General features: G+C 69.2%; 7 protein-coding genes across 7 annotated transcripts in view; 3 read left to right on the forward strand and 4 right to left on the reverse strand.

Moving 5' to 3' along the window:
- Positions 1-2,301, forward strand: part of CHLNCDRAFT_141208 (hypothetical protein) — a gene marked incomplete at both ends in the record, with an annotated part of 3,326 nt that extends 1,025 nt beyond the window's left edge. The window contains 7 exons of the mRNA XM_005843259.1: positions 68-254; positions 465-552; positions 886-1,019; positions 1,180-1,351; positions 1,543-1,692; positions 1,860-1,979; positions 2,093-2,301. Coding sequence (XP_005843321.1) covers positions 68-254; positions 465-552; positions 886-1,019; positions 1,180-1,351; positions 1,543-1,692; positions 1,860-1,979; positions 2,093-2,301 — 1,060 coding nt within the window. The remainder of the gene's footprint in view (positions 1-67; positions 255-464; positions 553-885; positions 1,020-1,179; positions 1,352-1,542; positions 1,693-1,859; positions 1,980-2,092) is intronic.
- Positions 2,302-2,614: 313 nt separating this feature from the next.
- On the forward strand, positions 2,615-4,002 carry CHLNCDRAFT_141209 (hypothetical protein; the record flags this gene model as incomplete). Its single annotated transcript, XM_005843260.1, has 7 exons — positions 2,615-2,737; positions 2,847-2,934; positions 3,095-3,196; positions 3,310-3,430; positions 3,513-3,613; positions 3,713-3,786; positions 3,913-4,002. The coding sequence occupies 7 exons, from the start codon at positions 2,615-2,617 to the stop codon at positions 4,000-4,002; spliced, it is 699 nt and encodes a 232-aa protein (XP_005843322.1).
- A 175-nt stretch (positions 4,003-4,177) lies between these two features.
- CHLNCDRAFT_37484 (hypothetical protein) lies at positions 4,178-5,426 on the reverse strand (the record flags this gene model as incomplete). The annotated part of the gene is made up of 4 exons (XM_005843318.1): positions 5,274-5,426; positions 4,739-5,100; positions 4,448-4,575; positions 4,178-4,328 (listed from the first exon to the last, which is right to left on the reverse strand). Exons 1-4 carry the CDS (start codon positions 5,386-5,388, stop codon positions 4,178-4,180), a joined length of 756 nt encoding a protein of 251 aa, XP_005843380.1. The 5' UTR covers positions 5,389-5,426.
- A 117-nt stretch (positions 5,427-5,543) lies between these two features.
- On the forward strand, positions 5,544-9,523 carry CHLNCDRAFT_59282 (hypothetical protein). Its single transcript, XM_005843261.1, has 9 exons — positions 5,544-5,708; positions 5,987-6,276; positions 6,450-6,725; positions 6,934-7,105; positions 7,332-7,585; positions 7,806-7,959; positions 8,167-8,424; positions 8,582-8,759; positions 8,910-9,523. The coding sequence occupies exons 2-9, from the start codon at positions 6,113-6,115 to the stop codon at positions 9,017-9,019; spliced, it is 1,566 nt and encodes a 521-aa protein (XP_005843323.1). The 5' UTR covers positions 5,544-5,708; positions 5,987-6,112; the 3' UTR covers positions 9,020-9,523.
- A 359-nt stretch (positions 9,524-9,882) lies between these two features.
- On the reverse strand, positions 9,883-12,927 carry CHLNCDRAFT_141212 (hypothetical protein; the record flags this gene model as incomplete). Its single annotated transcript, XM_005843319.1, has 7 exons — positions 9,883-11,031; positions 11,260-11,399; positions 11,608-11,698; positions 11,914-12,157; positions 12,329-12,473; positions 12,574-12,671; positions 12,866-12,927. 7 exons carry the CDS (start codon positions 12,925-12,927, stop codon positions 9,883-9,885), a joined length of 1,929 nt encoding a protein of 642 aa, XP_005843381.1.
- A 2,972-nt stretch (positions 12,928-15,899) lies between these two features.
- On the reverse strand, positions 15,900-22,251 carry CHLNCDRAFT_141214 (hypothetical protein; the record flags this gene model as incomplete). Its single annotated transcript, XM_005843320.1, has 18 exons — positions 15,900-16,063; positions 16,326-16,464; positions 16,771-16,885; positions 17,086-17,167; positions 17,401-17,738; positions 17,891-17,980; positions 18,161-18,233; positions 18,459-18,543; positions 18,751-19,141; positions 19,333-19,482; positions 19,688-19,797; positions 20,067-20,226; positions 20,503-20,674; positions 20,958-21,055; positions 21,164-21,214; positions 21,335-21,389; positions 21,687-21,738; positions 22,186-22,251. 18 exons carry the CDS (start codon positions 22,249-22,251, stop codon positions 15,900-15,902), a joined length of 2,391 nt encoding a protein of 796 aa, XP_005843382.1.
- A 156-nt stretch (positions 22,252-22,407) lies between these two features.
- The window catches only part of CHLNCDRAFT_141215 (hypothetical protein), a gene marked incomplete at both ends in the record, with an annotated part of 2,363 nt that continues 1,140 nt past the window's right edge, over positions 22,408-23,630 (reverse strand). The window contains 4 exons of the mRNA XM_005843321.1: positions 22,408-22,431; positions 22,551-22,865; positions 23,060-23,200; positions 23,380-23,581. Coding sequence (XP_005843383.1) covers positions 22,408-22,431; positions 22,551-22,865; positions 23,060-23,200; positions 23,380-23,581 — 682 coding nt within the window. The remainder of the gene's footprint in view (positions 22,432-22,550; positions 22,866-23,059; positions 23,201-23,379; positions 23,582-23,630) is intronic.

A 23,630-nucleotide genomic window follows, 5' to 3' on the forward strand; every position in this document is an offset into this window, starting at 1 on the left:
AGCAACAGGCAGGGCAGCCCTTGTGTTCTCAGTTTGGTTCCTCTGCGCCCCCTGCGTGCTCCTGCAGCGCCATGGCGGGCCTGCTCAACTTCCTGTTTGTGCACGACCCCACCTACCAGCAGCACCAGCAGCGCGCCGCCGCGCAGGCGGCCAGCAGCGGCGGCGCCGAGAAGCTGGGGGCCATGGTGCGGCGGCTGGCGGGGGAGGTTGGCGGCGTGATGAAGATCCCGACCTTTGGAATCATCATCGTCCAGGTGGCCACCCGGCTGCGCGTGCTGTGCATGCTGTGCATCTGTGCATGCTGTGATCTGTGCATGCTGCTGCATGCTGGCCGTGTGCTCCAGCAGGCTGGCTGGCCCTGCTGCTGCTGCTGCTGCTGCTGCTTCATCTGCACCCCGTGGCCGTTGCCTGCCCCCTGGTCTGCCCTCTCACTGCTTTGCTGCCCTGCTGCCGTCCTGCTGCAGGGCATCGTGGGCTCTGTGCCCTACGCCTCCCTCATCTTCCTCACCCTCTACTTTCAGGCGCGCCCCACCCCATCCTGCCTGCCGCGCCGTGCCTGCTTCACCCTTGTGGCCGCGACTCCGCCCCACCACACGTCGCCTGCTCACTGCCGCCACGCCTGCCCCCGCCCTTTGCCTGAGTGCAGCTCATGGGGATGACCAACTTTGATGCCTCCCTGCTGGTGGCCCTGTACCTGGCAGGCAAGTCGGGGGTCGGGGCTGGGGAGTGAAATGCGCCACGTGGTGCGGCCAGCGTGGCGCAGCGAGGTCGACCCAACCCCTGCGATGCATCATCATCATTGCCACGTCCACGCCTGCTTGTCAAGGCAGCTGGCCAGCCGGCTTCACCCATCCACTCCCCTTGCCCCGCGCTGTGCCTGTGCAGGCGGCGGGCTGGGTGGGCTGCTGGGCGGGTGGATCGGCGACTGCGCGGCGCGGCGCTTCCCCGACCACGGCCGCATCGTGGCCACACAGTTTTCGGTCATAGTGGGGGTGCCCTTTGCGCTGCTGCTGTTCAAGGTGGGGCCTCGTTTGGCGCGTGCCCCGGGCACCCCGCCGCCAACCTCGCGCCACACATGCTTGTTGTCGGCCGCTTGGCCTGGCCTGGTTGCCTGCCCGGCACTCACCGCTCCTGGCTCTCACGCCCCGCCCCTGCCCCGCGCCCCTCGCCCTGCTGCAGGGCCTGCCCATGGACGGCGGTACGGAGGCGGTGTGGCTGTACCGCGGCGTCATCACCGCCTTTGCGCTGCTCACCGCCTGGCCCGCGCCCTGCTGCAACAACCCCGCCTTTGCCGAGATCGTGCCCGCGGCGCAGCGCAACCTCATCTACGCCTTTGACCGCTGCTTCGAGGGTGGGTGGGGGCCTGGCTGGCTTGGTGGCTGGGTGGCTGGCCGGGGAGCGCTGATCTGGGGCTGGGGCGGGTTTAGCTGGAGTAGAGGCAGAGTGGAGTGGAGTGGATCAGCGGAGCGGCAGGCATTGCAGCTGACTGCGCCCCCCCCCCCCCCCGGCCTCTGCCGCTCCCTGCCCTGCTCCGTGCTGCAGGCGCCATGGCCGCCTGCTCCGCGCCGCTGGTGGGCATGCTGGCGGAGGACTGGTTTGGCTTCCGTGGCACCTCCAAGGTGACGGGCAACCGCAAGGCCGACCTGCACAACGCAAAGGCCCTGGGCTCGGCGCTGCTGGCCTTCACCACGGGTGGGCGCAGGCTGAGGGTTGGGATGGGCAGGACGGGGCGGTGTGTTGCTGGGCTGGGCCTCCTGTCTAGTGGGGCGGTAGCCTGCTCCCTTGCCCTCCCCTTTGGGGCTTGCCCGCTCCACCACCCACCAACCAACCCCTCCAACCTCCTCCTTCTTCTCCCGCAGTGCCCTGGATCTTCTGCTTCCTGATGTACAGCGGCCTGCACGCCACATACCCCCGCGACCGCCGCCGCGCCTCGGAGCGCCAGCGGTCCGGCGGGCGCGAGTGGGAGTTTGAGGCGGATGGTGAGCGAGCCTGCCCAGCAGCCCTGCCCTTCCCTTGACATGTCTGCATTCCATTGCTCCCGCAACTGACATAAACGGTGGGGTGCCTCCCCGCCTCCCGCTTGCTCCTGCAGCTGCGGCCGCGGCGGTGGCGGAGGAGGCGGTGCCGCTGCGGGAGCGCAGCACCAGCCCGCCGCGCCAGCGCAGCAGCCCCACCCGCATGGCCGCCAGCTACCAGCAGGCGGATGGGCAGAGCCTGGCGCAGCAGCTGAGCCGGGAGGGCAGCGGGTGGCAGGGGCCCACCCGCTCGACGGCGCACTGGTCGGCTCCAGACCTGCGATAGACAGCGAGAGGGCTTTGCCCCGCTAAACCTCTTGCAAAGCTGTATGCGCACCGCGCCTTCGCCTCATTTTTCAATTTCTGAGCCCACAACCAACCCCATTCATACGGTATTGATGCACCAACAACCAGAACGAGTGCATGCCCTGTAACCATGTACATTCTGCAACACACCCAATCGCCTTTCAGCTGAGCTGCCAGCAGGGCAGTATGGGGCCCTAAGGAGTCTGGTGTCATTCTTCAGGCCGAGATCCATCCAGGGCCGCCAACAGGCAGCGTCCAAGGGTTTCCTAACCAGCCTTGTGGGTCTGCCCTGGATGGAGGTGCTTGCCCCTGAGCCCTCCGGACTGAGCTACGTGGAAGGAGCAGAAGCAGTGGTGGAGTCTGTGGCAACAGGCGTGGAGCAGGCACGCCACCTGGCCCTGCAGGTGCTGGCGGAGGTTGGCCGCCGCCGGTGCTGACGCCGGTTGGCGAGCGCTGGGGGTGCCTCAGAAAGGGCGAGGGGGACTCCCCCACCTCGCTCCTGTGCTGTGCCCCTCTGCATGGCAGCGCGATGCCGAGGGTGCCGTCAACATCTTGCGGCGCCTGGACACTCCTGCCATGCGGGAGTACAGAGCGCTGCGGGCTGCGCTGCACGGTGCCAAAGCAGTGGCCTTCCTGACGCAGCAGTGCATGGGCCTGGGGCTGGGGTGGATGAGCGGCACAGGCGAGGAAGCTGGGCAGGCACAGCCGCGGGCGCGAGCAGGGCGACGCATCACACAGCAGCCCCTTGCCAACGACTGTCTGCATTGATGCAGGGTTTGTGATCAGGCGCCTGGAGGACACACCCGGTGGCTTTCCGAGCTGGTCAGCGCCGTTCTATTACCGCACGCGTGCGGTCCTTGCTGCCCTGGTTGCCGGTGCGTGGTACAGCTTGAGATGCCTGCCCACGCCCAGACTTCTCCTCCCCCGTTCACCAACCCATGGGTGCCAGCGGCACGATCAGGGGCGCACCCTCGCGGCGTGCATGCAGGGTATGAGTACGTGCAGACGCTGCTTGTGTTCAACAGCGAGCGCGCGCTGCAGCGGTTTGTGGAGGGGGAGTTCCACCTGGTGGCCAACATGTCCATGATGATTGGCAGCGACCTGCCGAGGTGGGGAGCCACAGCGGCTGTGCACATGCTGGCGGGTGCAAGACGGCAGGCGCCAGCTGTCGTTTGCCCCGCACAAACGCAGGCACCTGGCGGCCCGCCCCCGGAGGGTCGACGCGGTCAAGTCTCAAGCGGCGCTGGCCTTCTCGGTCGCCGCGGGCGCCATGGTGAATGTTTCGGTGCAGGGTGGGTAGGCTGCTGCTGCAGCCCTGGCTTGGCGCGCTGCCCTCCTTCCTGTCTGCACGCCATGCGAACCCGTCATGCCTGGCTGGCTGTGTCATGCAGCGGGGTGGACATCCGCCCACAAAGACATGAACCGGAAGCTGTTTGGGCACATGTCGCTGTTTGGCACCACTCAGGTCAACCCCGAGCAGGCAAGCCCCACTGCAGCAACATCCGGAGTGCATGCTGCATGCTGCGGTCTGCTGTGGCCTAAGGCGGGTACCACACCCGCCGCGCCGCACCTCTGATGCCACTGCCTGCAGCTGCTGAACGGGGACATGCCGCCGCCTGCCGAGTTTGGTGATCTGTACCAGCTGCTGCGGCGATATGCCTCCCAGACACCCTGGGCCTGAGGCGGGGGTGGAGCACAGCAAAGGCGCACTCAATATTACAGGATGGACGGCTTGAACGAGTCATGGCTAGCCGACACAAGGTTCAAGGCCCTACAGCCAGCAGCGACACCTTTCGCTGAAAGAGTAAACAGGCAGTACAGTACAATGATAGCGCGCCTCGCTGCCGCCGCCGCCGCTACCGCGCCGCGGCCTGCGCCTGCGTCAGCCTGCCTCCCTCCAGGTAGCGCTGCAGCACCCGCTCCACTGTGTCCACTATGGCCTGCGTCTGCGCCTCCACCTCGATGTTCACCACATCACCCTGCCCCTTCACCCCCGCCACGGTCACCCTGCGGGGAGCGGAGGGAGGCAGGCAGGGGAGGCGGGGTGGGTGGCTGGCAGGGCGCCACAAGGCAGGCACAGCTGTCGAGATCGTGTGGGCGCATCCCAGGCTATCCGGCCCCCGCACCGCATCGTCTCTGGGATGAGGTAGACGGAGAAGGTTGTGTCGGTGACCTCCCCCACAGTCAGGCTGCAGCCGTCCACCGAGATGAAGCCCTTAGGCAGGATGTACTTCATGAAGGCAGGGTCAGACACCTGTGCGGGGATGGCGGGGCGGGGCCAGGCACGCCGTCACGAGATGAGAGCGGGCCAGCGGCACGGCGCCAAGGCAGAGAGCGGCATAGCAGAACAGTTGACAGGCAAGGCGGCCAGCCCCTGCGCCCCCAGCCCCTGCGCCCCCTGCCACCACCTCTCCCACCTCGTACTCCACCCGCCGGTTGTTCTCTGTGTCCTGCACGTCCACGATGGTGGCGGTGGTGTGCACGTGCCCCGACACCGTGTGCCCGCCGATCTCGTCCCCCACCCGCGCCGACCGCTCAAAGTTGATTTGCGTGCCGGGCTGCAGGGCGCCCAGGTTGGTGCGCCGCAGGGTCTCCACCATGACATCAAACCGCAGCGTGGCGCCCTGCTGCGCCACCACGGTGAGGCAAGTGCCGTTGATGGCCACCGAGGCGCCGATCTGCACGTTGTCGGTGCGCTCCGCGGGCAGCTCAATGTCAAACACACAAAAGTCGGTCTTGCGGTCCACCGCCCGCACCGTGCCCTTGCCCTGCACGATGCCTGCAGCGGCCGGGGGCGGAGGCTAAGATGCCAGGGCTGGGTTGCGGCGCGCGCAGCCCTGCTGCGTGTTTAGCAGTCTGTGGGCTAGTGGCCAACAAAGGGCAGGCAGCAACCACCGGCACGGTGCGTTCACTGCCCGCTGGCGGCGGCCTCCGCGCGCTGCCGCTGCTTGCCTGTGAATAGGCTTTGCACGCTCAACACTCGCCTGCTGCGCCCCCTGCTGCTGCGTTGCCGCGCCGCCTGCAGCTGTGGCGCACGGGGGCGCAGGGCGGCGGCAGAAATGTGCATGATGGCGCGCCGCTTCCTCTCCTGTGCACGACCCAGCAATGGTGGACTGCAGCCGATGGACATGCGCAATAGAGGGCGGACGGTGGCTGTTCCTGCTGGTCGACAGGGCGAACCACGTAGGCGAGGCACTCTTGCCAGAGGCCATCTATGTACCCCTCCCACGCTGCTGGAATTTCGGCCTCAATCACTGGCACCTCCAGGCCAGCGCCGCGGCCCGCAGCACAGCGTTTGCCAGCGATCCCCCTAGCAACTAACCCAACAGGAGTTCCAGCAGCCCCAGGCCGCGCCGCTCCGCCCTTTATGAGCCTGTAGCGAGTCAGGTGGGCGGTCAGGGCTGCGCAGCGGGCTGAAGGCAGCCCACTTGACGCGACCGACATCTCGGGGATGTGCAAGGCCAGGGAGGGGTGTCAAGCCCAGGAAGGGCTGCTGAGGGGCCCCACATCCGGGTCAACGGGTCAGAGGGGGCAGCGGCGGGGCGTTTGAGAGCGCAAGCGGCGTCGGCGTCGGCGGTGATGACTGCACCGCCCACCGTGCCATCGACCTGTGCCTTGCACTGGGAGGCCGCCTCCGACGCCAATTTTGCGCCCCTGTGATGCAGGTCAAACACTTCCTTGCAGGAAGTAGAGTAGCGACACACCACACCTCGCCGCTCTCGTGCGGCAGCTGTGGGGCCCCACCTGCAGCTGAATAAACTCTAGAGACCAGCCGAATAATCAGCAGTGTCATGGACCTGGCCTCTACTAGCGGCGGCGGCGCCCAGGAGGGCGGCGGTGGCAGCGGCGGCGCAGACGGCGCCAGCGGCAGCGGCCTGCCAGAGCCGCAGCAGCACCAGGCCTTCTCCTCTCCCGTCAAGCAGAGGCCCGCGGCCTTCGGGCAGACGCCGCTGAGGTGGGCAGGCTGCGGGGTTTTGGCCCAACAGCACCACCTGAAGTATGGGGGCATGCTGGCCGTGGCGCCGCCGTGGCTCGCCCACCTCCCTTGCCCCTCCTGCGCCCTGCTGCACCCCTGCTCAGTCCCGCTCCCCTCCTGCGGCACCACCCTGCCGCCGCCTGCCGCCGCAGGAGCCCCAAGGTCGTGTACAGCGACCGCTTCATTCCTTCCCGCGCCACCTCCTCCCGTCTCGACTTCTCCATCCTGGACCGCGAGGCGGCGGCCTCCGAGACGCCGCGGCGCACGGCGGAGAAGGAGGAGAGCAACGGCGCGTACAACATGCTGCTGCGCAGCGAGCTGCTGGGCTGCCCCGCGGCGCCGGTGTCGCCGGAGAAGGGCGCGGGCGCTGCGGGCGTGGCGGGCGTGGCCTCCACCTCAGGCGCCCACCCCGTCTCACCCAGCAAGAGGTGCGGGTCGGGGCCAGAACCCGGCATGCAAAGCCTGCGAGGGGGCCGGGTTTCAGCGCAGGGTCCAACGCCTTGCATGGGGCAGGCGCCTGCCTGCCTGGGCCAACCAGCCACCACAGCCGCTGCTCTGCGCGCTGCCTGCCCTCTCACGCCGCCCCCCTGCCCCTCACCCTGCCCTCGCTGCCCCGCCCACCCCCGCCGCCCGCAGCCCCTCGCGCAAGCTCTTCCGCTACATGGCCGGCGACGTGGACACGCCCACCGCGGGGCTGCCCACGCAGTCGCCGTACGCGCGGGGCCCCATCGGCGGCGACGACAGCGTGGCCTCCACCCTGGCCAGCCCCACCCGCATGCTGCGCAAGATACCGCGCGCACCCTTCAAGGTGGGCCCGCCCCGGAGGCCGGGTGGCAGCCATCCCGCCGTCGCCGTGCGCTTGCGTGGGAGAGCTCGTTCCCTGCCGCCGCTGCCTGGTCAGCCGTGGCACGGGGCTGGCCGTGGCGCGCGGTTGTCCATGCCACCCACACCCGCATCCATAACACACCCCAGCACCCCCCGCACCACACCTGCCCGTCCGCCCACACCCGCACCCGTATGCGCTGTGTGCGCAGGTGCTGGATGCCCCCGCCCTGGCCGACGACTACTACCTCAACCTGGTGGACTGGTCGGCGCAGAACACGCTGGCGGTGGGGCTGGGCACCTGCGTGTACCTCTGGTCCGCCTGCACCTCCAAGGTCACGCGGCTGGTGGACTTTGGGGAGGGCGGCGGCGTGTGCAGCGTGTCGTGGAGCCAGCGCGGCTCCTACCTGTCCATCGGCAGCGACAAGGGCGAGGTGCAGGTCTGGGACACAACCAAGTGCAAGCGGTGGGTGCGGGGGCGGGCGCGGGTGCGGGTGGTGTGAGCGGGCGGCCGCGCGCCGCCGGTGTGGGCCCGTGCATCGTGGCGGCCGCTGGTGCCGGGCAAGGGGGCGGGCGAGCCTCGCTCCGGGCGCCAGCTGCGCGTCTCAGCTGCCGGGGAGCAGCGCAGGAGGGATGCGGCTCGGCCACTCATCGCTGCCCCGCCTGCCTGCTGGCTGCGCCTGCAGGATACGCACATTTCCGGGGCACAAGCAGCGCGTGGGGTGCATGGCGTGGAGCCACCACACGCTGGCCACGGGCAGCCGGGACCGCAGCATCCTGCTGCGAGATGTGCGGGCGCCGGAGCCTTATGTGCAGAAGCTGGGCGGGCACCGGTCAGAGGTGGGCGCGGCTGCCGCAGCCTCCGCCCCCTTTGAGCCCCTGCCTGTGCATGTGCTGCCCGTTTGTGCCTTCCCTGGGAGCTGCCCGCCTGTGCGTCCCGCTCTTGGGCGTCCATCCTTTCCACCTGCTCGTGTAGATGCCGATGCCGGCCCCTGATTGCGTGGCCCCCTGCTGCTGCCCCCCAACCCCACCTCCCCCCACATGCAGGTCTGCGGCCTGCGCTGGTCCCCCGACGACCGCGAGCTGGCCAGCGGCGGCAACGACAACCAGCTGTTTGTGTGGCACCAGCACAGCGCGCAGCCCGTGCTGCGCTTCTCGGAGCACCAGGCGGCAGTGAAGGCCATCGCCTGGTCGCCCCACCAGCACGGCCTGCTGGTCAGCGGCGGCGGCACCGCCGACCGCTGCATCCGCTTCTGGAACACAACCACGGGCCAGGCGCTGCAGTGCATCGACACGGGCAGCCAGGTGGGGGGGCAAGAGGGAGAGGCGGCGCGCAGCGCCGTGCCCCTGCCTGGCCCCCAGCAGAGGGTCCCCCCCCCGGCCACCTGCTGCGCGCCCCACCTCCACATAACACCCCCTCCCGCCGCCGTCCTGGCTCTGCCCCTGCCTGCCCCCCCTGCAGGTGTGCAACCTGTCGTGGTCCAAGAACATCAACGAGCTGGTCAGCACGCACGGGTACAGCCAGAACCAGATCATCGTGTGGCGGTACCCCACCATGCAGAAGCTGGCCACGCTGACGGGGCACACCATGCGCGTCCTGTACCTCGCCGTCTCCCCAGACGGCCAGACCATAGTCACGGGTGGGCGGGCCTGCTTGCAGCAGAGCTGGCATGTGCCGGGATGTGGCTGCGCTGCACTGCTGGTGTGCAGGGAGGGCCGACTGGCGGGCAGCTGCGTGTGCCTCGACCTCCCCCACTCCTCCCCCCTCCCGCCCCCTCCTTTCCATGCAGGCGCGGGCGACGAGACGCTTCGCTTCTGGAATGTGTTCCCGGGGCCCAAGGCGCAGGGTTCTGGCAGCGACAGCGGCATGGGGTCCATGATGCGCACCCTGATCCGGTGACGGGGGCATGGCGGGGCACGCCCCTGGGTGGGCCGGCCAGCCGGCACTTCTAGCCCCATCCCATCCCTTGGGACGGCCAGCCTTGGAGTGCAGCAGCGGCTCGGCGGTAGTTGATAGCGACGGCGCCCACCACGGCGTCTTGAAATAGGTAGTCACTCGAACGAGCAGCATCAGGCAGCAGCGCAGTCGGCTTTGGCGCTGGGCGGGATGCCAAACAGCACACACATGCGGCTGTGCACATTGGCATCGACCTGGCGGCAGCCTGTTTCTTTCCACCAGCTAATCCTCTTGACCTGACCCAGCTCCTCCTGCTATGTACACCCCTGGGAACCTCTCCTCCTCTTGTACCCCTGCGAGTTTGATTGTTCTCCTGAGTGGCCACAACATCACATTCTTTTGCCGGGTAGCGTGCTGGCTCAATCAATCTCTCTACCTTCTACCCATTCTCTTCCCGGAGCTCACAACGATTGGATGTACTTGTTTAATGTAATGACTGAAAGCGACAGGGGTGGGCAGGTGTGAGGTAGCCCACAGCCTGCCGGCTTGCTCGCAAAGGTGCTCCCCCATTGCAAAGCTGTAGGTACGCAGCGGTGCCTGTTGCACTTCCTGATGAGCCCCCGTCTCATGCACTCATTGTACCATGCCAGGTGCAGTGCTAGAGGCGAGCCGCAGTTCACACGACTGGTTCTTAAGGGTGTGGTTAACATATGGGCTGAAACAGGAAACAGGTTGTATCTTGTAGTAGCAAAATAAGGCCAGCTTTGATAAAAAAGGAAGGAATGAAAGGCAGTGTCAGGCAGCAAGGATTCCTGTGAGATGAAACAGAAGCTCACGCGGCGCCCATGATTTGCGTGTGCCAGCGGCTAGTGTACAGCCGAGGTGGGCGCCGCGGCGGCAGCTGGAGGCGGGTTCAGCTGGTCGCTATCGTGGCTGTCCTGCTCCTGTAGCACCACGCCCCGCGGCGACTGAGGCTGCTTCGGCGCAGCGGCAGCCTCTGCCGCTGCTGCCACAGCTGGCGCTGCTGCTGGCGACGTCAGAGGAACACCCGCAGGCTGCGGAGCAGCGCTGGCTGGCGGCACTGGCACTGGCAGCGGCAGATTGGCTGATAGCATTGCGGCGGCCGCCTGCTGCTGCTGCTGGGCAAGCAGCAGTGGCAAAAAGCTGTATGACTGGGTCGCAGCAGGGTGCTGCAGCCCGCCCACAGCTTGCATCAGCGTGCGGAGCGCATCCAGCGACACCTGCGGCTGTGGCTGAGGGTGCAGCTGCTGCTGCCACGCCTGCTGCTGCTGCTGCTGCTGCGCAGGGGAGGGCTGTTGCCAAGACTGCTGCTGCTGGGGCAGCAGCGGTTGCTGCCATGCCTGCTGATGCCGCCATCCCGGCATGCCTGGCTGCTGCTGCTGCTGCTGCTGCTGCTGCTGCTGCTGCTGCTGCGAGCTGGCAATGGTCTGCATCGCCTGCAGCACCCGAGACAGGCTGTCCAGCGCCTGCACCGTAGCGTGGTGCTGCTGCAGGGTGGCCTGTGTGGCGGCTGCGCCCACCGTCTGGACCAGGGCCTGACGCGTCGACATGGCGGCTGGCGCCTGAGCAGGTGGCAGCTGCTGCGGCTTTGCTTCCAGCAGCTGCTGCTGCGGCAATAGCTGCGGCGACGGCAGCCGCTGGTGCGTCCCGTTGGCTGCTGCTGCTGCCGCTGCTGCTGCTGCTGGGAGGCTGCCCTGCGCTGCCGGCACCGGCACGCAAGCCTCCTGCTTGACATCCGCGGCCGCCCCAGGCTGCGCCTCTGCCCGTGCCGGCCTGCATGGCGTGCGCGCTGCCGGCGCGGCGCGGCCGCCGCCCTCCAGAGCGCCGTGCTGCCGCAGGCGGTCTGCCATGAGGGGCAGCACCTCATCCGCCTCTGCCAGCACCTCGAGCACCCTCAACTCCGACTGGTTGCTCATGGCTGTGCGCAGGTTGAAGAGCGCCTCGTCGCTGGGGTTCACTAGCGCCTGCACCGTCTCCCCCAGCCGCCCCGCCTCCTGCAGGGCAGGCGGCACATGGGAGGGATGGCGGTGGCAGGGATGCGTTGGCGGCGGCGCTGCGGGCGTGGCGTGGCTGGGCCTTTGACGCTTCTGTGCGGGAGGCTGGAGACGCATCGGGCGGCTGCGTGCGGCCACCATGGCGCTCCATGCTAGCCCCACATGCCCCCCTCCCCTGCCCTTGGCCCCGCCCAGCGCCGCGCCCCGCCCCCTTGCGTGCTCTCTCACCTGTATCCAGCACCTCACTTTGCGGAAGTAGAGGGTGGAGGCGCTCTGCTGGAAGGAGATGCCCACCCACAGCACCAGGTCCGCCGCCTTCACATCCTCCTCCATCAACTCCATCACATCGTCGGGAGTGATGCACTCGGCTGCAGGGGCACGGCAGGAGCAGGAGAGGGCGGCGGGTGTGAGAGCATGATGGCCGGGACGGCGGAGAGGACACGAGGGGCAGGGTGGGTGAGGGGCCTGCCGCCAGCCGCACCCCCGGGCCGCCGGCAAGCAATCCTGGCAGGCCAGCAGCCCTGCCGCCCCCCAGCTGTACCTCCACCGCCGCCCCCCCTGCACACACACCCTCACCCTCTCCATCGTCGTACATCATGACCTTGAAGCGCATGGCGCCGTGGCCGCACCCGGCGTCCCCGCACGGCACCGCCTCCTTGGTCTTGATCTGAGCGCAGCAGCGGGGGGCAGCGAGCCAGCGAGGGGTGAGCAAAGCATGTGCCCACGCCAGGCCGCCGGCCAGGCTGGCGCCGGCAGGCTTGATGTCGCGCTGTTGCAGTGGGCGGTTCCGGCTCCCAAGCAAACATGCCCACCACCCCACGTGCACCACGAGCGCCGCACAGCCCGCCCCGGCTCACGCCCCCTCCCCCGCACCGCACCCACCCGCTTGGCCAGCGCGGCCGTCATGGGCTGAGTGGCGTAGCACTCTGGGCAGACCAGGTGCCGCACGTTGCCATGCATCTCCACAGTCACGCCGCCCGTGTTGTGCTCGTGGTGCCACGTGGCCATGCCCACCTCCTCCGCCAGCCCGTCGATGTTGAGGGTGTAGTGGCGGTGCAGGCGGCCCGCGTCGAGCAGCTGCCGCAGCGCGTGGTGCCCCGGCGCCGGCTCCGCGCGCACCGCCTCGCTGCAAGGCAGCCCACAGCCGGCAGCGTCAGCGCAGCCAAAAGCCATGCGTGAGGGCGCTGCCTGTGGCGCAGAAGTGCACCGCGGTGTTTGTTTGCCGCACATCCTCGCTCACGGGGCGGCCCCGGACGGCAGCCGTGCCCCGGCCCGCCGCCGCATGTGCTGCGCCCACCTGTAGATGTCGGCGAAGAAGGCCTGGGCCTCGGGGCGCTGGCGGTCGAAGAAGAGATAGGTGAAGAGCATTTTGCCGTCGCTGAGCTTGTACTGCTTCTGTGCCCGCTCGTACAGCCCGCCACGCGTGCTGAAGGTGGACATGCCTGCGGCGCGGCGAGCCGGTGTTCGGTCAAGCGTTTCAACCGAGAAGGCAGCCCGCACGGCAGGCGCCGAGCCCGACGACTGGTGCGGCGCGCGGCGCACCCGAGGAGGCCGACAGGCCGCTGCCGGAGAAGACGACTATCCTCTGGCTGGTGGCCGCCACCTCCAGGAGGCGCTCCAGCGAGGCCTCGCCCTCGTTGCTGCGCGCAGCACGGAGGGAGCGTGAGCAACGGTGGTAGGGGGCGGCCCGCTACCCGCCGTTGGCACGTGACGCGTCATGCGCCGCACATTCCCGCCTGCCGGCCGCCCACTGCGGCTCGCATCGACACTGGACAAGGCAGAAGCGCAAGGCGGGGGCGGAGGGGAGCACTCAAACTGCTGGATGGGGTCGCACCTGGCCGCCTGCACCTTGCGGCGCTTGCGCAGCCCATACTGGGGCTCCGTGTCGGCCGCCATGGTGGCCTAAGCGCTGGGAGCAGCAGGGGGAGAGCGTGTTTGCCAGGCCATGGCCTGGGCTCGGCAACGTATGAGCTGTGCGAGGACTGTGCCAGGAGTTGGCAATGCTGGAGCTCACGAGACTAGCCAGATTGGCGCTAGAAAAATGACGTGGCGTTGGGCTGACTCTCTCTCGCTGCCCGCTCCCAATTGCAATGATTGATTGTCCCTGTCAGGGTAACGCCGGCTTCTGCACCAAGCTGTTTGCAGAGCTGGCCCACAACAGTGCCTCCTCATCGGCTCTCGCAGTTGTGAGTCACAGCAGAGGCTAACACAAACGGATTGTCTCCAGCGACGAAGATGGGGGGAGCAGCAAGCACCGCTGCAGCCGCTGCAGCAGCCGACACGACACTCCCGCCCACCGGCCCGTCCTGCCAGCGGGGCTCCACTGGGGCACGATGCTGCACGTCATCCTGCCGCACCTGGGCGACCAGGCGTCCAGAGGCGCTGTGCGGCTGGTGTGCACAGAGTGGCGTGCAGCTGCAGACGCCGCGTGGACGGCGGGCGCCCTGGACTGCATGGCTCTGCCCTTTGAGCCGCGGCCAGCGTTCCGTGGCAGCGACGCCTTCCTGCTGCCGCGGCTGCACGAGCTGTGCCTGGTGCAGATCCTGGGCACGGGGCAGCTACGGGAGCTGCTGCCGGAGCTGACTGCCGCGCGGATGCCGGCGCTGCGCCGCCTGGTGCTGGCCTCCGCCCCCGACCGCATGGTCCTGCTGTCGGCCGACGACAGGGCCCAGCTGGCGCCCCAGCTGCAGCTGCTGCAGCTGGACGACATTGTGCCAGCGGAGCGGGACCTGCTCTGCGTCACACGCCTGCATCACCTGACGTCGCTGGCGCTGAGCCTTACCGACGGTGGCATGCTGCCGGTGTCGCGCGTCTCGGCACTGGCATCCCTCCGTCACCTGCAGGCAAGCTTGGCTGCGCTGCTGCTGCAGGGGAGAAGGTGCACAAGCATACATAGGACACGCACGCAAGCATTGCCTGTGGCCAGTAGCAGGGGCCTGCGCCGACCGCCACCCTGTGCACATCACCTGCCGTGCTGTGCTGTGCCGCAGGTGCAGGAGGAGGAGCGCGAGGCACTGTCCTGCCTCACTCGCCTCACCTCCCTGGCCTTCACGGCGGCGGGCAAGGGCGCGGTGGGCCTCTCGCTGCTGCCCCTCGCCCGCCTGCAGCACCTCCACATCGCCCTGGCCCACACGCACGAGCACTTCCTGGTGCTGCACCCGCGCCTGGACTGGGCCCAGCTGCGCCGCCTCACCACCCTCACCTCCCTCCACATCTCCCACCTGGCCGCCACCACCTTCTTTGCCGCCCCGGAGGTCACGTGGTCTGACGAGGCCCCCACAGAGCGCGAGGCAGACCGGCTGGTGGCGGCGCTGCCCCGCATGCGGAGCCTCCACCTGCGGTGGGTTGTCCCCCGGGATCGGCCGTGCCGCATGGAGGCTGGCTCTCCCCATGGCAGCGGCTGCCTGTGCTTCACCTGCTGCCGATGGGCCTCCAGGCATCCGCCTCTCGACACTGCATTGCGCCGCTGCGTCGGCATTCAAGCACGGCGTGCCCTGGCGGGTTGCCGGTTGCCCTTGCCTCTCCCTGGCTGCAGGCTGTCGTATTGCCAGCTGCTGGAGGAGCATGCCACAGAGGGCCCCCCCCAGGAGCTCAGCATCCCCAGCCCCGACGGCGACCCCCGCCGCTTCCTGCGCACCATCCAGCGCGTGCCGGTGCGGGCGCCCGGCCGCCGGCGCCCCGACAGCCACTACGCCGCCTGGTGGCAGCCGGCGCTGCAGGCCCGGCTGGCTGCGGCAGCTGATGCGGCGCCCGACGCAGTCGGCATTCCGCCCGAGGCCGCCCAGCGCTACCTGGCTGCTGCTGGCGAGGTGGCTGGCTGGTCGGCGATACGGGCTGGCTCCTACCGCACCTTTGATGTGCTGGTTGTGTATGAGAGTGCCCCTTCCTGCTGAGCCAGGGCCCATTGAAGGGATCACTTATTGCCGCCTCTCCTAGGCTGGGCTCTTGCAAGCTTGTGTCAATCTACTTGGCTTACAGCGGAGGTCAAAGGAGGGAGGACAGCTGTGCGCTTCCTTGGCGCAACAATCACTCGAAAATTGAGGGGTAAAGTGAAAGGGTGGACGATTGCTTGCGTGCGCGATTGCCTGGGCAGCGCAGGATGCTGGGGAAGACAGCAGAGCATCTGGGCGGGGCAGAGCTTCAGCATGTCTGGCGGTGGTGGTGCAGGCACGAGTGTGCATGGGCATGGGGAGGGGAGAGGCCCAGCAGGCAGCGCACCAGCGCAGCGCTTATGAGATCAAGGACAGGGCGGCAGCAGCTCGCAACAGGGCGCTGCCGCAGCATCAAAACCAGCTCAACAAATAGGAACGAAAGGGAGGCAGTTCAGGCTGGCACAGACAACGATGAGGCAGGCAGTGGAAAAGAGAGGGGGGTGTCTGGCAAACGAGTGGGGCAGTGGGGGGGTGGCTGCATACAGTGGGGGGGTGGCTGCATACCAAGGAAGACATCCATACTCTGTGCCAAAAGTGGTGGGTGGCCATGAGCAAGTGTGGGGCAGGCGCCGCTGCCGCAAGAGAGAGGCACGTGCGGTTGTGGGGCATGCGCGCGATCCTGGTGGGTGGGTGGGCGCGTATTGCATTGCGAGAAAACTTGGTTGGTGCGTTGGGTGCTGCTATTGAGGTGCTGGGGAGAGGCGGGGGCTTGGAGGCGTCAGGCTTGGGGGCAGTTGGGGATCCTGTAATAGCGTTGCGTTGTTGGTTTGGTGGGCAGTGCCACCCCGCGGGCCTGCATGCCTGGCAGCTGCCTGGCCGCGCTGCGGCCGGCAACTCATTCTCCCCCCGGCTGGTCTGGGAGGGAGCGTTCCATGATGCATGGAAACTATGGCAGGCCGCCTGCCCAGCTGGGCTGCCACCAGGCGTGCCGCCGGCTCAGAAGCCGTCGATGTGGCCCGGGCCCGCGGGCGCCGCCGCCGCCTCCGACTTGGCTTTGTGGTGCAGCTGCGCGTCCAGCACCGCCGCGGCGGCGGCCGGCAGCGGCGACTCCGCAGACTTGCCTCGGAAGGCGTTGTCAGACATGGGGGAGTTGGGGACGTCTGCAGGTGGCAGCCGTGTGTGTGTGGGGAGGGGTGTGAGGCAGGGAGACACGCGCGCATGGGCTGCCGGGGATGTCAGGCGTAGCGTGGCCTGCTGGGCAGGCGGCGCAGGCCCGACCACTGCCAGGCACCGCCGCGCGAGCAAGACGCCTCCCGTGGCTGGCAGGCAGCGGCCCGGCGCGGCGACCAAGCGGTGCAGGCAAGCACATGGGCAGGGGCTGCAGGCCTGGCGGCGGGCTCAGGCTGCAGCGCATGCACCCACCAGACGAGGTGCTGGTTTTGCGCGGCGTCACAAAGGGCGGCTTCTGGTTGCGCACCAGCGCCCAGTTGAGGCCCGCAAACCAGGCGTGGCGCTTGATCTCGTCCGCGCCGGCACGCGACCCCACCCGCTTGCTCGCCTCCTGCAGGCGGGCCGTGGCCATGGCGGGAGGAGCGCCCCGGGCGTACGTGGGCAGGCGAAGCGATGGCAGCAGGAGCGCAGAGGCGCGCGCCTGGTGGCTCTCAAGCGTGGAGGGAGCACACCGCAGGGCCGGCGGGCTTGGGGGCGGTATTCCTCCCACCTCACCGGGGCCCTCTCCCTCAAAACACCCACGCCCTGAGCGAGCCCCTGCGCCCCTATGTACCCTCCACCTGCTCCTCCTCCTCCCCTCCCGCTGGATCCGCCCCCCCCCCCCCCACACACCCACCCACCACACCCACCCACCCACCTTGGCCAGCAGCTGCGTGATGAGGTCCTTGCACTCGGCAGACACGGGCACCGAGTCGGGGAAGGCCAGCGGCTTCTTCAGCACATTCTCAAAGGTGGCGTCGCGGCGGGAGCCCCTGCATTGGTAAGAGGGGCGGCAGCGGGCAGGGCAGGGCAGGGCGGGGCAGGGCGGTGGTGAGTGGCTGCGGTTGCGGCGGGACCAGGGCTCGGGGCTAAGGCCGGCCGCGCCAGCCGTGCGGGCCGGGCCGGCTGGGCCCGGCGGATGCGGGGCCGAGCCGCGCGCCTGCCCACCAGCAGGCCTGCCTGTGCCCCACACCTGAAGGGTGTGGTGCCGTACAGCAGCTCATAAATGAGGATGCCAAAGGACCACCAGTCCACCATGCTGGTGTGGCCGGAGCCTGCGAGGGGACGCGGGGCAGGACCGGCACGAGCGCAGCTCAGGCGCAGCAGCGGCGCCGCCGCCGCCGTCCCGTGCTGAACGGCCGGCGCCGGTGCCTCCGCATGCCGCGCCGCACAGCGCTCGGCGCCAGGGCTGGGCCCCGCGCACACACAGGGCTGGCCCCTGCACACACACACACAGCTGCCATCCCCCCCCCCCCCCCCCCCCCCAACACACAGGCGCCACCCCCACCTGTGATGACCTCTGGCGCCAGATACTCCTCCGTCCCCACAAACGAGTTGGCGCGCCCGTCGGGCTGCGCCACCAGCAGCACGTGCTGGCCCGAGGCCAGCGCCAGCGGCCGCCGCCCGCCGTCCTTGCTGACGCGCGCCGAGTCCTTGCTGCCGCGCCGCGACTCGCGGCCCTCGGGCCTGGCCGCGGCGGCGCCGCCCGCGGGCGCCACTGACGGGTGGTCGGCGGGCAGCACCAGCAGGGAGGGCGAGGAGCTGCCCTGGCAGTAGGACAGGTCAAAGTCGGTGAGCATGACGTGGCCGCTGCCGTGCAGCAGGATGTTCTCGGGCTTCAGGTCTCTGCGCCACGGGGAGGCGGGCGCGCCCCGGCACCTCAACCCAGGTGGCATTGGCAGGCGCTGGCCCCACGGCCCATCCACCCAGCCCAGCCCAGCCAGGACCGCCCGCCAGCAGCAGCTGCTCCCACTGCTCACTACAGGCCGCCCCCCCACCTGTACACAAAGCCCTGGAGGTGCAGGTACTGCAGCGCCAGCAGCACCTCGCTCGCATAGAACTTGACCGCATCCTCCTTGAGCCGCTTGCTGCAGCCAGGGCGTGCGGCGCGGGCAGCACGACCACCGTCAAACACACGACGGCCTCCGGCCGAGCGCCGCCACCAGGAGCAGCATGGCGCCCTGCCACAGCACACAGCCAGGGCACGGGGCAGGCAGGGACACCGCCCAGCCTGCCCAGGCAGGGCACTCCCCAGCCAGCTCCCTCACTTGGGCTGCGCGTTGAGCAGGGCGTACAGCTCGCCGCCAGAGCAGAACTCCAGCAGGAAGTGGAGGTGGGTGTCTGCGGCAGCGCCGGGGGCAAGTGGGTGGGTGAACAGGCACCGGTGGATCGGCGGCAGTACGCAGCAGGGGTGGGCGGGCTCGGGCGCGGCGCTGCGCCCTGCAGGCGCATTCGCTCTGCACACCAGACGACCGCCGCAGCCACCAGCCGCAGCCCAGCGTTTCACGCGGTTGCACCACCCCCCGGTCGACGACAGCGCACCACACCACAGCGGTGGCCACCCACCCGTCTGCAGCGTGCCGTAGAGCGTGGCCAGGAAGGGGTGGTCCACCTTGGACAGTATGGACTCCTCGGTGCGCACGCGCCCCACCTGCAGCCGCGTACGCCGCGGCACGTGTGGGCCAGCCGCCGCACGGCATCGGAGCGACGTGCCGGCAGGCGCACGCGGCAGCAGCCCCCGGCAGCACGCGTGCTGCCACGCGCCCGTCCTGCACCTGGCGTGCACGCCCCAGCCTGTGTGTGGTGACACACAGCTCCCCGCCACACCATATGCCCCCAGCCGCCCCGCCCACCCCACCTTGTTGCGCTCCAGCATCTCCCGCTTCTCCAGGCTCTTGAGCGCAAAGCGGTGCTCCCCTCCCACCAGCTGCACCAGGTCCACCATGCCCACGTCGCCGCTGCCCAGCTGCCTGACGCGCGCAAAGTGGCGCAGGCGCAGCTTGCCGTCGCGCTGCACGGCCTCCTTGAGCGCCGCGGCGGCGGGGTCCATCCTGCGATGCGGCTTGGGCTCCACCAGCCCGCTGGGGAAGGTGGCCCACGGGTCCACGCCCACCCAGTTCATGTTCTGCAGCGCCTGACCCACAATGTTGGCGGCCTGCGCGCCCACCGGCGCCGCGTCCGTGGCGGTGGCGTGCTCCGTCACATCCACCTGCACCCCCACCAGGAACCGCGGCCGCTCCTCAATGTCCCTGCACACGCAGGCAAGGTGGGGGGACAGGGAGAGGCGGTCAGCGGCTGGGCTCCCAGGATGGGTGCAGGCGAGCAGACCACGACGGCGCACCCCGGGCCACCCCTGCTGGCACCGGCGGGCCGCCCGGGCCGGGCCAGCCAGCCAGCCCCGCCCGCTGCCCAGCTGCCCGCTGCCCGCGCGCCGGCTCACTTGATGGGCGCCACTGTCAGCATGTTCCAGAAGGGCTTCCCCGCCTTGGTGTAGTTGAGCATGCGCACGGTGCACTCCCGCCCCGCGCGGATCGCCGCCTTGAGCTCGTTCACCGTCGCGCGGTCGGTGTCGCGGCCTTGCAGGAAGCGGCTGCGGGGTCGGCGGGGGCGGGGGCGGTGCGTCGAAGAGTGTGCTGCCAGCGCCGGGCAGGCAGGTGCAAACAGCAAAGCCGACCAACCAGCCCGCCTGAGAGAGGAGAAAACAGAGGCCGCGCCTCGACAAGCAGGCTGCCGCACTCGGCCCAGCGCCGCACAGCAGAGCAGCGCAGGGCCGCCCGTGGCAGGCGGCTGCTCACCAGTTGCGCCCCAGCACCTCCTCTCTGCGGTACCCTGTGAGCTTGAGGAACGGGTCCGAGGCAAACACGATGGGGCAGTCGGGCAGCGTGGGGTCCGCAATCACAAAGTTCTGCAGGTGTGTGGGCAGAGCAGCGGCGGGCAAGTGAGGCGCGCATCCCCAAACACAGCCCCTGGGCATGCCCGTGGCCTGCCGCACAGCCGCCAGCAGTGCGCGGGCGCCAGCCAGGCGCAGCCAGCTGGGCGAGCAGGCAGCGTGCCCACCGCCCAGCAAAGCAACACAGACCGCAGGCAGCGTGCCCACCGCTCAGCAAAGCAACACAGGCAAGACATCAAAGCAACGCAGGCAAGACCGCCGTGCAAAAAACTAAAAAGTCTCACCGACTGGATGCGCTCCACGGTTGTGGCCAGATCCAGCGCCACGCGGGGCAGCGCGCGCGAGGGGCTGCCCCGCGACAGCCGCACCGGCACCTTGCCATCCGCCTCCTGCACCGCCGTCAGCACGTCGTCCACAATCGGCTTGGCCACCGTCTCCTTCAGCCTGCACGCCGGCGGAGGCAGCAGGCGCAGCGGCAGCGCTGCTCATCAGCTGCATGCCACATTGCACGAGGCGCCACCGCTGCGCCGCACGCGGCAGCCAGGGCCCAGCAGGCCACGGCAGGAACGCATCTGCCGGCTCCCTGCGCGAGGCGTCCCCCCCGGCCAGCTGCCCTCTGCGGCCTGCTGGCCCTCCTGTGCCCATCATACTCCCGCCAGCGGCCCGAACCCCTGCGCAGCCGCAGCCGCCAGGCCGCCGCCGCCTCCACCCCCGCCCCACCTGTCGTCGTAGTGCACTAGCATGGGCACGCCCGCCGAGTCGGTGTATGCGCGCCCCTCTGTCTTGTTGGTCACATCCACCTGCACACCCACAAACTTGATCACCCGCCCCATCTCATCCTTGATGGGCGTCATGGTCAGCAGGTTCCAAAACGGCGTGCCGTCCTTGCGGTCTGCGCGGCGGCGCGAAAGGGCAGGCAGGCAGGCAGGAGGGGCGTGTCAGGGAAGGGGGCCGCTGAGCTGCGCCAGCCTCGCTGCCGCCGCAAGATTTGGCCGGCTCATAGCAGCCCCGCGGCTGCGGCGGCACTGCTTTGGCATGCTGCCATTGCTGCCGCTCCCCTCCATCTGCCCTCCTGCCAAGCTCTTCTGCTGCTGAGGTGTGCTGCTGAGCGTGGGCGTGCTCGTGGCCACTCTCCCTTGCTGACTGGCCACCAGCCGCTCGCAGGGTGGGCTCACAGTTGAGGAGTCGGGTGCAGACGGGGGTGCCGTTGCGCACGGCATCCCTCAGCTTCTTCACATCCTTGGGGTCGGTGCCCTCGCCTTGCAGGAAGCGGCTGCAGGAGGGGCACGCACGCGCATAGTGGAGAGCGCCAGAATGGAGAGGCGGCGCCGGTGTGCTGGCGGACGGGGTGCCAGCCGAGCGCGGCGGCACCCCTGCTCACCAGTTGTGCCCCAGCACCTCCTCCATGCTGTATCCCGTCATGTGGACGAACCTGCAGCAGAACAGGCGGCCGGGGCAGCGAGCACCAGGCGTGAGAAACGGCGCGACGTGCTCGCCTGCCGCTTGCCGCTCACCGCCTCGGGTGAGAACGCAGCCTGGCGGCGTGCCTCACCCCTCGCTGGCATAGATGAGAGGGCAATCTGGCAGCGTTGCATCGGCTACGACGACTGCACACAGCGGTGAAAAGGGACGGAGGTTGGAATGACAACGGCAAGCCGCCACAACGGGCTGGTGAGCGCGGCCTCGCCCTCAGGCTGAGTGGCAGCGGAATTGCGGGCGGCTAGGGCGCCAACGGGGTCTTCTCCCAGCAGCATTGGCAAGCAAAATGGCCAGCAGAGGGGGGACATCGGAGAGCGGGGGGCGACGAAGCGACGAAACCCCGCGTGGCGGGCGGCAAAGACCGAATCGAGAAGCGCCACAGCCGAGGCGGGGCGCTAGGCGGGGTGATCGGCGCGGCGGCTCACAGGTGTGGCGGAGTTGCGCCAAGGCGCTCGTGAGTTGAGCCTTCACGGGCACCTGCAGCACACCCAAGGGCGGTCAGGTGAGCGGGCCACGAGCGTGAGGGGCAGGCCAGGCGGGGAGCCCCACTCACCGGCGGCCCAGCCCCTGTGGGGGGCGCCATTCTGCTTGCTAACAGGCTCCTGCTGCGCCGTTCAGGCCCCACAAATGCCCGGTTGAACCCCAGCTGGGGTTTGGGGGTGCGCAAGAGTGCTGGCAGGCGCCCAGACCCCCAGATTTCAGGGGTAGGCGATTTAGGAAAGCGGAGTGGAACCGCAAAGCCGCTCGAAGGGAGCGCCCCGAACCTCAATTGAAACTCGGTTACACAGCTCGTGCAAAAAAAGGGAGAGTGGGGCAGGAGGATGAGACGAACATTGACGTGTTGACTGGCTGGCAGCGGTACCACCCCAACGCCACCCACAGTTTTCGTTGTTCAGTAGGGCGCGTATCGCTGCCCGCTGCCACCTCCACGCCCTCCTCGTCCACCGCGGCCACCACCATAGCCCCCGCCAGCCCCGCCGCCCCCGCCATAGCCGCTGGCACTGCCGCGCATGGGCCCGCCGGCGCCGCCCTCGGTCATGCCTGCCGCGGCGCCCATGCCAGCCGCGGGCATGCCACCCGTGCCAGCCATCATGTAGCCAATCGGCAGGCAGCACAGAACGAGAGGGTGGGGCCCCATCACTGCTGTTAGCATGGCCGATCTGGCGGCGGCTGTAGAGGGAGCAGTCGCTGCGCCCAGCAGACACATGGGGCGAAGGGCCAAACAGACAAATGGCCTGGCCTCGCAGCGCCCCGCCCTGCTCCACACAGGCTGCTCCTGTGCGCCGCACCTGGCCGTTGGGCAGCTGAACTGGCACCAGGGAGACCAGGTTGCCGCCCATCATCATGCCCATGCCCTGCATGCCAGGCATCCCCATGCCAGCCAAGCCGCCCATGCCGCCCATGCCAGCCATGCCAGCCATGCCAGCCATGCCGCCGGCCCCAGACGCGTCGTAGGCGCCGCCACCCATGCCACCGCCACCTCCACTGCCGCCGCCGTAGCTCCCGCCAACGCTGCCGCCACCGCCGTAGCTCCCGCCGCCGCGGCCGCCGCCGCCGCCGCCACCACCCTGCTGCTGGCCGCCGTCTGACCGCCCATAGCGCACCTGCGTTGGGGGAAGGGAGGACAGGGGCATGAGCGAAGCGGGGCTGGCTGGATCTCATCAGACCGCAAGGCCTGCCCGACCTAGCGCCCCAGCAAGCGGCGCTGCTGGCTGGCCGTCAGGCCGCCCAGCGTGGGCCCAGAGCGCGGGCAGAGACCTCCTGTGCACAAGGCAGGCCGTGTGCTGCGCTGCCTCACGTTCAGCAGGCCTCCATCCAGCTCCGGCTTCTCCACATCCTCCACCGCCCGCATCGCCGCCGCGCGCTCGCGGAAGTGCACGAAACCATACTTGGAGTGCGTGTCGCCGTCGCGCGGCCGCGGGATGTGCGTGCGCTCCACCTGCCGGCCGGCAGCAGGGCCAGGCGGCGGGTGAGCGGGGAAGGCAGACAAGCCAGGAGGCAAGGCAGGCAAAGCGGGAAACACTGGGGCTGCGGCGCGCGCACGGGCAGGCGCAGGGTTCAGCCTGCTGCGCTCCTCCCTGGCACCCCTCTCATCCTTCTTCTCCCCCACCCCCGCACCTCTCCATATTTGTTGAAGATGTCGCGCAGGCGGTCCTCGGTGGCGCCGGGCGGCAGGTTGCCCACAAACACATTCTTCACGCCGCCGCCGCCGCCGCCGCCGCCGCCGCCGCCGCCGCCGCCACCGCCACCGCCGCCGCCGCCGCCGCCGTCGCGCTGGCTGGGCTCGGCATAGTCCACCGTGGGCTGCTTCTCCCCAATCCTGCAGGCAGATCACAGGCGGCACGCAGCGGGCGGCTGCTCAGGCGGGG

This window comes from Chlorella variabilis, assembly GCF_000147415.1.
Source record: "Chlorella variabilis unplaced genomic scaffold CHLNCscaffold_32, whole genome shotgun sequence".
In the NCBI taxonomy this organism is placed as follows: Eukaryota; Viridiplantae; Chlorophyta; class Trebouxiophyceae; order Chlorellales; family Chlorellaceae; genus Chlorella; species Chlorella variabilis.

Excerpts from the sequence above, each read along its gene's own strand:
- CHLNCDRAFT_59282 (XM_005843261.1), top strand. The coding sequence starts at position 6,113 with ATGGACCTGGCCTCTACTAGCGGCGGCGGCGCCCAGGAGGGCGGCGGT. Across the intron at positions 7,106-7,331 it reads TACCGCGCGCACCCTTCAAG|GTGCTGGATGCCCCCGCCCT; the intron begins GTGGGCCCGCCC and ends CTGTGTGCGCAG. Across the intron at positions 8,425-8,581 it reads GCATCGACACGGGCAGCCAG|GTGTGCAACCTGTCGTGGTC; the intron begins GTGGGGGGGCAA and ends CCCCCCCTGCAG.